General features: G+C 44.3%; 2 protein-coding genes across 3 annotated transcripts; both read left to right on the forward strand.

The window, feature by feature from the left end:
• Positions 1–245: 245 nt before the first annotated feature.
• Positions 246–3,641, forward strand: fam110a (family with sequence similarity 110 member A). Of its 2 annotated transcripts, none has more exons than XM_040151691.1 (2): positions 246–435; positions 1,797–3,641. In XM_040151691.1, exon 2 carries the CDS (start codon positions 1,991–1,993, stop codon positions 3,260–3,262), a length of 1,272 nt encoding a protein of 423 aa, XP_040007625.1. In that variant the 5' UTR covers positions 246–435; positions 1,797–1,990; the 3' UTR covers positions 3,263–3,641. The 2 variants fall into 2 exon arrangements, with proteins under 2 accessions (XP_040007625.1, XP_040007626.1); XM_040151692.1 differs by lacking the exon at positions 246–435 and adding an exon at positions 625–885.
• Positions 3,642–4,785: 1,144 nt separating this feature from the next.
• mfsd2al2 (major facilitator superfamily domain containing 2a-like 2) lies at positions 4,786–11,009 on the forward strand. The gene is made up of 13 exons (XM_040151708.1): positions 4,786–4,812; positions 5,479–5,598; positions 5,772–5,896; positions 6,002–6,134; positions 7,276–7,354; positions 7,486–7,649; positions 8,969–9,059; positions 9,276–9,397; positions 9,589–9,672; positions 9,776–9,859; positions 9,949–10,061; positions 10,599–10,742; positions 10,829–11,009. The coding sequence occupies exons 1-13, from the start codon at positions 4,786–4,788 to the stop codon at positions 11,007–11,009; spliced, it is 1,467 nt and encodes a 488-aa protein (XP_040007642.1).
• The last annotated feature ends 538 nt before the right edge of the window (positions 11,010–11,547 follow it).

Below are 11,547 nucleotides of genomic sequence, written 5' to 3' on the forward strand. Positions count from 1 at the left end.
TTTTAATACTTTAAAGCCATTTCCCTGTATATACTTTTACTTAAATAACATTTTCAGTGTCAAGATTTTCTTCTTCTAATGCAGTATTTTTTTACAGTCTGGTATTAGTACATTCTCTTAAGTAGAGGATCTGAATACCTCCTCCTCCAGCACTGGATCCATCTGAACCGAAAGTCCTTGTCATCTATCTAAAACAATTGCCGGGTCACATGGCCAGAGAAGTTGGTGTGTTTCCTTGTAGGAGAGTGAATGGACCAATCAGTAAGAAGGGGCAGGCTCAGGAGGAGCACACATGAGTTGTCAAACAGGTTTGTCTTGGGCTCCTAAGTGGTTTCAAACTCATTCACGCACAGGTTCTTCTCGGTTGGACAGCAGAGCAGTGATCGCTGGGATAAAAACAGGAAACCCAGGAGAGGCTCAGGAGCTCAACAAGAGGTGAGTTTTCTGTAGAAATGCCAAAAAAAAACAACAACCCAAGAACTAACTAACCTACACCCTCATACAAGCAGACCTGAGCTTGTCAGGGCAAGACCAGTGCCTACGCCTTGAGTCTATAGTTCAGTACATGTGGAACTTTTTGTTGTGTACCTGCCTTTTGTGTTTCCGTGTCTCTGACTTCCTGCTTCTTTCCATGTTTTTCCACATCATGTCACGTCCATGTGTTTTTAATTCCAAATAGCTGAACGTGCTGGCTCTTGACCCAGAGACACTAAATTAGTCGCTCTATTTTTGTTTGTCTGACCTGCCTCATGGCATTCCTCTTTGCTTTATCATGCACCGGCCTGCTATCTTAATGAGACATCACAGTGCTGGCTGTCTTCACTGGTGGTGGGAGCTCAATCTGTTGTTTGTGAACCGGAGAGACCTGAGGGACCTCGAAGGCAGGTAAGAGTGGAGATACAGAAAGTTAAGCAGCTCTATCAGCAGGAGTTTGGTCCGGCTCAGACTGGAATGGCAAATATGTAGAGAATGTGACCGGCAGATGCAGACTGTTCAGGCGGCGTATTTTAAACACACACGGGATCTTAAGTAGACACAGGAGTTCAGAAAAAGTACCAGTGTTTACCAGGTTAATTTTTGTGCCTGTCATCACAGTTAGAGGCTTATGACTATACACACGCTGGTTTGGGTTAACAGATGACATAGAGTTGAACCTCTATGTTTTGACGTTGTTAAACCTACAGAGGCTAGTTCAGGAAGAAACCGGCTACAAACCCTGGCAACTGGCTGCTTTATTTAAAGATGAGGAGTCCTTGTTCCCATAGCAGCTGTTGGTGTGTGTGTGTGTGTGTGTGTGTGTGTGTGTGTCTGTGTCTGTGTGTCTGTGTGCTGCTCTGTATTGCCATCAGACCACCAATAGCTTGTTGACAGCTGGACAGCTTCCCCGACACCCGTCTCTCTCTCTCTCACACACACACACACACACACACGCACTTATGCCACTCTTTTCACAGGCCTTCAACTGACTGAAAATGAAGTATTGGATGTTTGTCTGCGGAGAAATGGACGACTACGCGTAATTGTTGGGTTCCGTCTGTGCCGGCAGCCAATGCACTTTAGGATGGATAAGGCTTCAAGTGAATGATTGGCTGCAGTCTGTAAGAAAAGGGAGGGTTTATGAGCATTGGGTCTTTTATGGACTTGGCTGTATCCTCTCTGTGTTGGAGTACTACAAGTGTCCTTAGAAGAGATTCTTCCTTGTCTTGTAAGGTAAATGTTGTTGACTGTTCATTTGAGCTCTTCATTGAGCTGTCTTCCCTTCCTTCTCGCCCGACTTATGTATCTCTTTTCCACAGGAAGTCCAAATGTCAAGGACCTAGAGTTCAGCTGAGATGCCGCGGTTACATCGCTTTCGAAAACGGAGCGGAGCTGATCACGAGAGAGCTATACAGGAGCACAAATAAAAGATAACAGCGCAATTTCTGCAGGTGGCTTAAAAAAAAAAAAAAAAAAAGTGGACAAGGACAGGTACGACTACTACCTCTGCAAAATGCCTGTGGAGACCCTCCCACGCCCAGTGAGGCAACCAGCGAGGACTGCTGTAGTTGCTATACCCCCCCGCCTGCGGGCCAAGGGCCCACTGGGGCCGGACTTCTCCCGGCAAAGCCCCACATCAGAAGGCAGACCAAAGCAGAGCGCGGTGGAGAGGCTGGAAGCAGACAAGGCTAAATATGTCAAGAGTCAGGTGGCTCTTTCTAAGCAGCAGCCAGTCAGGCCTCCCGAAGCACGGACGCCTCTGCTAGGCCCCGGCACTGCCCTGCAGCCAACCAGGAAGGCGCCGGCCCAAACAAAAACCAAGCAGGAGGGCGTCCCGCTTGACTTGGAGCACCTGAGTAACCTCATCAGTGGTGTGAATGATGGACCCCAGTCCAGTGCCGCTGTAGGCTCAGAGGACAGTAATGCTCCTGATTGTGCTGCACACAGCTCTCCTTTCCCCGCACCTGTAGGGGCCGAGCAGAAAAAAGAGAGACCGTGTCCACCTCCCCGTCCTGACTGGTCAAGTCCAGCTAAGGTACGATTAAAAGCCTCTGGACCTGCCAAGGTAGAGAAACCAGGCTCTCCTGGGTCTCCAGCTGCCAGAACCATACGCAGAGTGGACGTCATGCCTCAGGCCAGCCCTGTGAGGACGCTCTGCAGACCACCTCATTTCGTCCGGCAGCCCCTGCAGCCCACACTCTTACCGTCCCAGTTTCCACTCCGCCCGGCTGCTTCACACCTGCGTCTCTTCCGACCTAGGACAGCACCAGGTACTTCTCCTCTGAAACCCGTCGTTGCCCCACCTAAACCTGTCAACCCTCCCTCCTCTCCAGCTGGAACCCCCGTCCCTGCTCCACCTCCCCTCAGCTTCCCCGTTTTCCCTCCTCCCTCCCCAGCGATTACCCGCTTATCCTCCTCCAGCTCCAGGAAACGCCCGTCTCTGACCCGGTCTAAATCGGACATGAGCGACCGGTACTCCAGGGCCGGGACAGAGCTGGAGCGCTTCTTCAACCTGTGCGGTTTGGACCCTGCAGACCTGCAGGAGTTGACTGGATCCAGTTCTGACATTGTTTCCCTCGCCCGTTTTCGCAGTGTGAGCGCCCCGGGGTCTGAGTGCGCAGGCTCTGGTAGAGAAGGTGAAGAAGATGATGACGAGGAAGCTGGCAAAGTGGCAGAACGTGTCCCCTATGGTGTTTCTGTCATCGAGAGAAATGCCAGAGTGATCAAATGGCTGTATGGGCTCCGTCAGGCCAAGGACAATCCAAGTAAGAGCACCAATTTATAGGAGGGCGTTAAATGGTCTAAAGGATTTGAAACATAAGTAAAAATTTCAACATGCAAAACACATGGAGTGATGGAGTCCCATGATTAAACTGGTAGTAAAGTGAAATATATGATGAGGTGATAAAGTGATGCATGTAATTTTTCTACTGAGTAACTCACTGAGCATTTCTATTCTCAGAAAGCCCCCCACCCTGACCCCCCATTTTTTCTTTTTTGTTATTTTGACTTTTCAAATGTTTTTTTTCTTGTTTTTTTTTGTGAGTCTCATAACGGGGCTGTTAACTTTATTTTTGTCACCGTTTGGCCAGTGAGGTGACATCTGAGATCAACAAATCACACTCTGCTGTAAATGGACCTCATTAAAGATTGAATGCTGCGAGCACCTTGTGTGGACCCCTCTGTGATGGATCTCAAAGTGTCGCAAGAGTTTGTTACCTGCGAGATTTTGTCAGTCCAGGTGATCTAATAATGCATTGATTTACCAGCCTAGTGTTAAATGGGGAAGCGTTTCCCCAGAGGGAGCAGAGCCTAAGGTCAAACCCCCCCCCTCCCGATTCATTTAAAATGAAATTATAATTGCATGTATACGTAATTACGTGAAGCTGCTGTAAAACTGTCCTTGATGATTATCGAGAGCAGATGATGACGGCCTGTAGATGAAAGCGTGGTGTTTTCGTGAAACTGTCAATGGGAGGAGGAGCGAGATCAACAGGCTTGATCCTGGGCTTGATCCTGGGCTTGTAGCTTGTTGGGGGAAGTTTCACTGATGTTCCACAGGAGGTCAGAGCAGTCCGTGCAGACACACTTTGTTCTGTGCTAGACAGTCCAAGGAAAACCCCCCGCTCTATTTTCAAACTGCTTGTCATAAATGAACCATTACTGAGAAAATATTTTCGCTTTTCATTTTAAAGTCAGTTGCATCTTGCAAAACCAGTTTCATCTTGGGATGCGCTGGAACCGGGCTCTCAGTCCAGCTGCAGGACTAAAGTGCAAAATTACTTAAGAACATCTTACATAAAACAGAAAAGGGACAAAAATACTGTTAATATTATGACCCTGGTTGTTACAGCTACTTTGGCCTCAAACTGTACCTGACATGCAAAAGAGCACTGAACACAAAAGCCAAGCACCAGTCCTTGGAAATTCAAATGCATTTCAAATTCAGGATGAAGTCGATCTTAAAGGTAAACAAACCCACTTACCCAGTTATCTACATCTCTTTGGAGTTAATCCAGCATTCGTGTACCATCATTCACTCTCAAATGGGAGAAGGTGGACTTGATAGGCGGAGTGCTTCACTCTCAAATACATGAGAGTTGTTCAACCAGATTCCAGTGCCAAACAAGGGGGACTTAAATACAACCGTGAGCGCATGAAGAGGGCTATTGTTGTCCAATAAACGCAGTGGAAGATTGTACCTGACCGTCTGCATGTGGCCTTGTGCTTCCTCACTTCGAAGAATGAGTTGTTTTAAGGATTTTACACATCAGTTACAGACATTAAAGAAACAGGTATTAAAACCGGATGCGGATAGGAACCCACGCAGTGAAGGTCAGCACACCAGGGTAAGTTTTCAAAAAGGAAATATTTCTCTTTCTCCCGTCTAGTTTTGCAGACACATTCAAAATGCAAGAAGAAAAAATGAATCCCTTCAGTGTAGATTTAGTAGGAGTCAATGGTCATACCCAATATTACAGATTTTCTCGATGTTTTGATGCATTTTAGGTGTTTCTATCTAAAAGAACAGCGAACGCATGCTCCAAATGGTGTTATAATCTCAAAACTCTTAATACAAAATCACATAGTGTGGTCTAAAAAAAATACTGTAACAAAATACACAGTGCATCACATCATAGGTTCAAACCTGCAGTCATTTAGTGGTGATACACAGAGCTGAAAATAAAATAAAGTAAATGTTTTAGGCAGCCTGATAACTGCACCATATCTTGCCTGTAATTTACATTGGGTCAAGGACTTTTCTCAACCTTACCTATTGTGAGACTACTGATATCAAATGCGCTACACTTTCTATGTGATAACTGTGTGAAAATCAAAGAGAGCCAGAAATCATTAAAAGCCGGCAAACAATTGGGAGAAATGCATCCAATTAGATGGAGAAAAACCGTGAAGACATAAAATGTTTGAACTTGTGTCTCAGTGGTTGCGGACATATTTTCCCTCCACCTGCCTGTCTGCTCTTCTCCCCGGTCTTCACAGGGGTCGGGGGGGATTCCTCTGGCCAGGAAGATGTGTTATGCGGTGGGAGGGGTCCCGCATCAGATTACCACAGTAGCTATAGGGGTTTCGCTGCAGATTTTCCTTCTGGATGTTGTGCAGGTAAAAGTTCAAATTGTCCTTACACATACAACCGTGACCGCTGATCTGTACTTCCCACTACACTGACCTCTGTACAACAAAAGGATGTGTAAATGTTAGCATGTTAAAAAGGGAAGCGGTGGCAAAAAGTATTGTTATCAGTCTTTTAAGAGCTGAATTGCACATTTTCACAGATGGAGGCCGCCTACGTTTCCATGATTTTATTTGTGAGTCGAGCCTGGGATGCCGTGACTGACCCCCTGGTTGGATATCTGGTGAGCTGCAGCAAATGGACCCCCATCGGCAAACTCACTCCATGGTTGGTTGCCGGGCCCACATGTTTAACGCACACTTCATCTTGAATTAAGTCACGATTCGACCTCTGGTGCTCTGTTCAACGGAGCCGTCGATGTTTATCTCACAGGCTGGTTCTTTCCACTCCATTTGGTGTCCTGTCCTATCTGCTGCTGTGGTTTGAACCACACGGCTCCATGTCTCAGACTCTCAGCGTGCTGTGGTTCCTCACAGCAGCCTGCCTCTTCGAGACCCTCATGAGTGTAAGTCAGCGTAAGTGTTGCGGGCACTACTCGCTCTTTTCCCCCATCTGGTACCCGGTGGTTAAAAGTAACTATGTACATTTAATCGATTACTTTGCTTAAGTACAGTTTTGGGGTACTTCCTTCATTTGAATATTTCAATTTTGTGTTACATCATACTTCCACTATGCTTCAGAGGGAAATATTGTATTTTTTACTGCATTACATTTATCTGGCAGCTGCAGTTTTAAGTTTTTTGTCAAATGAAGATTTTAACATAAAAAAAAAAACATGATAAGCTCATAAAATACAATATAAAACTTCTTACAAAAAAACTGTGTCTACTACTACTTGGGACCCCTTTTCACGGGTTTCAGATGTCTATGAGTTGTTAGCAGTTCCACCAAAGAGAAATTTCCCCTCTAACCTCCTCAGATGGTTTCATTAAAATAACTGTTCTCGGCACAAAGATGTAAAATAATCCAATATTTGACAAAAAAAAAAAAAATTGATTAGAGAAAAGTCCAAAAAATGAAAACAGATTTGCGTATTGGAACTTTGTTTTTTTCTTCTTTCTGCTCCCATTAATCATCTCTTGACCCCTCAGAGTTATCTTGTGGCGATTTGGAGGGGCCCCACCCCTTGGTTGGAAACCGCTGGACTAAACTCCCGAACTGCATACAAAATAGTCAAAACGTGCTCCACGGTAAAATGGTGTTTACACACTGAGAGATCAGTATTAGCAACCTAATCATGTCAGATCGAATAATCTGTCAGTGCCTTTACTTTTAATACTACAGGCTCATTTTGCTGATCATACTTATGTACTTTTACTTAAGTACACTTGAATACAGGAATTGCACTTGAAATGGAGCATTGTTGTATTGGTACCAAAGGTTTTGAGTACTCCACCGCTGCTGGTACCCATTTCTTTGTCATCTATCCACCATCTTGTGCTTCAGTCTGCTTTTTTTTCCCCCACGACAGTCTTCTTTCCTCGTCTTTCTCGTGTCACCATGGTGACAGAGTTTCATACTATTTTCATGTCACTGTCACGGCTGCCGTTTTGCTCCAAGCTGTGTCACCATGGCTACTGAGTTTTCGCACCGCCCATGTGCTGTCAGTTGGCGTCATGTCCCCCCCCCCTGTCATCCATTAACAGTGCTACAACGTCCCGTACCTCTCACTCAACATGTTCCTGGGGGGAGATAAGAGGGACAGAGACTCTGCCACAGCTTACAGTAAGAGTACCGAGACTCACTCATATCTCACATCCTTATCCTTATCCCCGGGTCAGACCAATGAGAATGTGGATCCGGATCTCCCTCGGCTTGATCACACTCCTTGTCCCCTTCTCTGCACCTCTGTCCAGGAATGAGTGCGGAGATGTTGGCAATGCTGCTGGCTTCCATAATTCAAGGTCAGGTTGTATCTGTGTACAACACAGAGAAGCAGGAGGCTTGTCAACAGCTGGACCAGGCCCACGAAACGCCTCAAAGCACACCTTCACCACAGACTGCATCCCTTCAGGAAACGGTAGAAACTGCACTTAAAATTATTACCTAAAAGTGGCCACTCTAGCTGAGATTACACTCATATTTCTTTAGCAGTCTAGCAGCATTGCTTTGGTATTGTACTCACAGAGTCCCAGGGATATCTTGTTACCCTGTAATTTACTGTTCTTAGCTTGACATGGACATTGTTGTGTGTTCGTCTGTATGTTTGCAACTCAGGCTTTTGTTGTTAGTTATTACACAACTATCCAGTGTTTAGGGGAAACAGATTGGATTTAATGGAATTAGACGTGTGTTTGCAAAAACAAACCATTACGGTTTTAAAACGAGGTAAGTAACAAAGGAAGAAAATGTCCGATGAGGGAGGAAGGAATTTTTTAAAGTTTGTAGGAACTGATGCCACTGTCAGGAGACAATTAGCTTAGCCTAACATTAAAATTAGAAAACCGGAGAAAACCTAAAATCTATTGAAGTGACTGTTAACATTTCTGGTTGGAAAGTGAATCAAATGGCTAGAAAGAGACTTAAGACTACCACAAAGGGACACAAAACAACCACAAAGAGACTTAAATGATGACAAAGAGTCACAAAAAAAGTAAAAAGAGACTTAAATGATGACAAAGAGTCACAAAATAAGTAAAAAGAGACTTAAATGACTACAGAGAGGCACAAAAGGACCATAAAGAGACTCAGAACTACCACAACAAGACATGCATCCACCATAAAGAGACACAAAACAACCATAAAGACACTCAAAAAGACCTCAAAGAGATGTCATGTCCGTTTTGTGTCTCTTTCAGTCTGGGTGGGGGACAGTGCCTAGGGGCCTGTTGTCTCACAATCCATTCAACATTATATCTTTAATATTTAAAAGTTGGTAAGAATTGAACAAGAAGATGTAGCATATTAATTAGTAAGCTTCACGGGTGCTGGCAGGCAGGTTTTTTTTAACCTATGGACAGAGCCAGGTGCGCTTTTTTTCCCTGTTGTCTTTCTATATGCTAAGCTATCAGACAGATATGACAGTGGTATCAAGCTTTTCCTCTAAGAAAATATTGCCTATTGACCAAAATGTCAAAATTTTCTTTTAGGGACGAGTTAAAATTATCATAACTAACCATAAAATTGTTAATAATAATAATGTTGTAAAACAATAGTGGAATAACTTGACATGATCTAAAGGTAGAGTAATCCCAAACAAATGAAGACTACAAAACTGAATAACACAAATTTTAAATAGGGAGGACTGTTTACTTGTGTTTGTATGGCTCTCGGCATGTGTTTGTAGATGGCATAATATGCTTTATATGTAAAGGTTTAATGTGTGTTTTTGCCCCCCAGCAAAAGGCTTTCTTGACCTCAGCTCTGGTCATGGGTGCTCTGTTCTTCCTCTGCAGCCTGGTTCTCTTCCTTGGGGTGAAGGAGCAGCAGGGTGAGTCAGAAATGGCCGGCGGTCAACAATCAAATACTGTAAATAAAATTGGAGTAGATTGGTCATCAGAATGTTTTCCGGTTCGGCAATATCTGGTAACACGTCAATCAGAAACCTTTCTCATTTAAACTAAAGTTCATTCTAAGTATGGGTTGTGCATTTTTCTGGTGTTTCACAACCCCCTTCCTTGACGCCTCATTTTGGTTTTTCTTTCAGCCCCTCTCTGCTCTGGCGACAAAGTACGACCATCCTATCTGACCTCGCTGAAGATGCTGATATGCCACGTTCCCTATCAACGACTGGTGCTTGGCTTTGTGTTTAGTGCTCTTGCATTTCAGGTACAAGCACCCATTGGCTGTGCTGCATCCCTCCAAACGTTGATGACGCTCTGATGAAGCACAGAAACTCATTATCTAATAATCCTAATTATCTCTTCGTTTTTTTGTTTTATGCTTTTCAAATTATGTATTTAATGGTAATCAAACCATATTATATTCTAATTTTGTGTTCTCCATCTGTTTTATCTCAGATGTCCTGGAGTAATTTTGCGCTTTTTTGCAGTCATGCCGCTGGGCTGGGAGCCGAGTTCCAGTACCTCCTCCTGGCTCTACTTGTAAGATGCAACTAACAAGAATCACACACTCAGCTTTTCAGTAGCCTTCTAAGGATTTCACAAAGTGCATGACCCAAATGAAACGGTCTCGAAATTTCCACAGGCTTCTGCCTCAGTAGCGGTTCCTCTGTGGCAAGCAGTTCTTCTGAGAATAGGAAAAAAGGCCACAGTTTTCATCGGACTCTCAGTGAGAAATCAGTAATCTGAGTGATAAGAGTCATTTTCCACACCTTAAATCTCCCTCTTACCTGCGAGGCCTGTTTATGTCTCCCTCAGCTCTTCATCCCCGCAGTCATCATAGTTGCCTGTGTTCCCAGTAACCTGCCAGTCTTCATGACTATGTGCATTTTGATGGGATTCAGCGTGGCGACTGTATTCTTGCTACCATGGTGAGTCAGCTCCCTGCTAGGACACAAAGCTCTCAGTGCTCTCCAAGGCCCCTGTCAGATCTAATCAGTATCAGAGCTGAATGTGCACATGAATCATTCACATCTCCTCTACCTGGCCTGGCCAGTGATGAATATTCTAACATTGATGCATTTTGTTGACCGGTCTGTTCTCCTCATCTAAATCGACACATGTGATATGTCAGCTTTTGGAGAGGGAAAAAAACGACGACAAACAGACACAAAACAACTGCAAAGAGACAAAACTACCATACAAACAACTAAGAAGAGACATAAAATAATCACAAAGATGGCTACAAAGAGAAACAAAATACCCTTAAGGGACACAGAATGACTACAAAGAGTTGCAAGATGTTTATAGCCAAAATAGAAGGAAAACAATCACAAAGAAACACAAAATGAAGAACAAAGTGCAAACAATGTTTTGTGACTCTCAGTGTGGGGATATTGCTCCTATGTAGAAGGGTGGACGGTATTTTATATGGCGCCCACTTTCTCATAATCTGTCTATGGCTAAAGGTCTATGCTCCCAGATGTGGTGGACGACTTTGCCGCGAGACATCCCTCCTACAAGGACCTGGAGCCTCTGTTTTTCTCCTGTTATGCCTTCTGCGTTAAGCTGGTGGGAGGCCTGTCTGTTGGCATCTCAACCATGATATTACAGTGAGTCAATCTTCCATCCACTCACTTTATGTGTTATGCATGTGCATCTGTTGATCCGTCACATTTTGTTTTCTCCTTCTCTGTAGGTTTGTGGGTTACAGAGCGGGCGCGTGTAACCATGGTGACGGAGTGGTGACGGCTCTGATTGTGCTGTTTTCACCTGTCCCCATCGCACTCCTGCTGATAGGAATGGTCTTTTTTAGCTACTACCCAATCAATGAGAGGCAATGTTTACAGCTCCAGGAACAGCTGACCACAATCCAGTAAGTGGTGGATTATCCTCTCAGGAGATGAAGCTTTCTGACATCTTAGTGGCTAAAAATGGAGATTTTCATTTTATTTACATATTTTAAATTTGTTTAACAATGTATCAAATTTAATGTGAGCTGTGAAAACAGTGTGAAAGAGGTTGCTTGTAGTGATGAACCTATACAGAATTCTCCCCTGAATCTGCTGCCTCCCATCAGCTATACAGAGCTTTATAGCAGTTTCAGCTCATTGTTTAGCCCGGCCTGCAACTCCACAATTTTGGGTCACTCTCACCACTCTCATAGCATCGCTTTTGGCCATAGCAGCCAGCTGTTTACAGTGAAAAGCTCTGAGAATAACCCATTGCACAGTCTTACTTAGCACCAAACAATTAGACAAAGTTAGCGACTAGCCACTAGACTAGCGACTAAAACACCGTTGAGCATTTAGCAGCTAAAGAGACAGATATTACCCTCAGGAGTTGGTAGAGACCAAAAATGGAGCTAAAAGAGAGTCAGTATTGGACTAACATTTGTTAGGTAGATACAAACACGAC

The sequence above is a fragment of the Xiphias gladius genome, chromosome 18, assembly GCF_016859285.1.
Source record: "Xiphias gladius isolate SHS-SW01 ecotype Sanya breed wild chromosome 18, ASM1685928v1, whole genome shotgun sequence".
Taxonomy (NCBI): domain Eukaryota; kingdom Metazoa; phylum Chordata; class Actinopteri; order Istiophoriformes; family Xiphiidae; genus Xiphias; species Xiphias gladius.

Bases quoted from the DNA above. Each gene is read 5' to 3' on its own strand.
- fam110a (XM_040151691.1), top strand. From the start codon at position 1,991: ATGCCTGTGGAGACCCTCCCACGCCCAGTGAGGCAACCAGCGAGGACT.
- mfsd2al2 (XM_040151708.1), top strand. From the start codon at position 4,786: ATGCGGATAGGAACCCACGCAGTGAAG. The intron at 7,355-7,485 runs GTAAGAGTACCG...ACCTCTGTCCAG, and splicing joins AGACTCTGCCACAGCTTACA to GAATGAGTGCGGAGATGTTG. The intron at 9,860-9,948 runs GTGAGAAATCAG...TGTCTCCCTCAG, and splicing joins CAGTTTTCATCGGACTCTCA to CTCTTCATCCCCGCAGTCAT.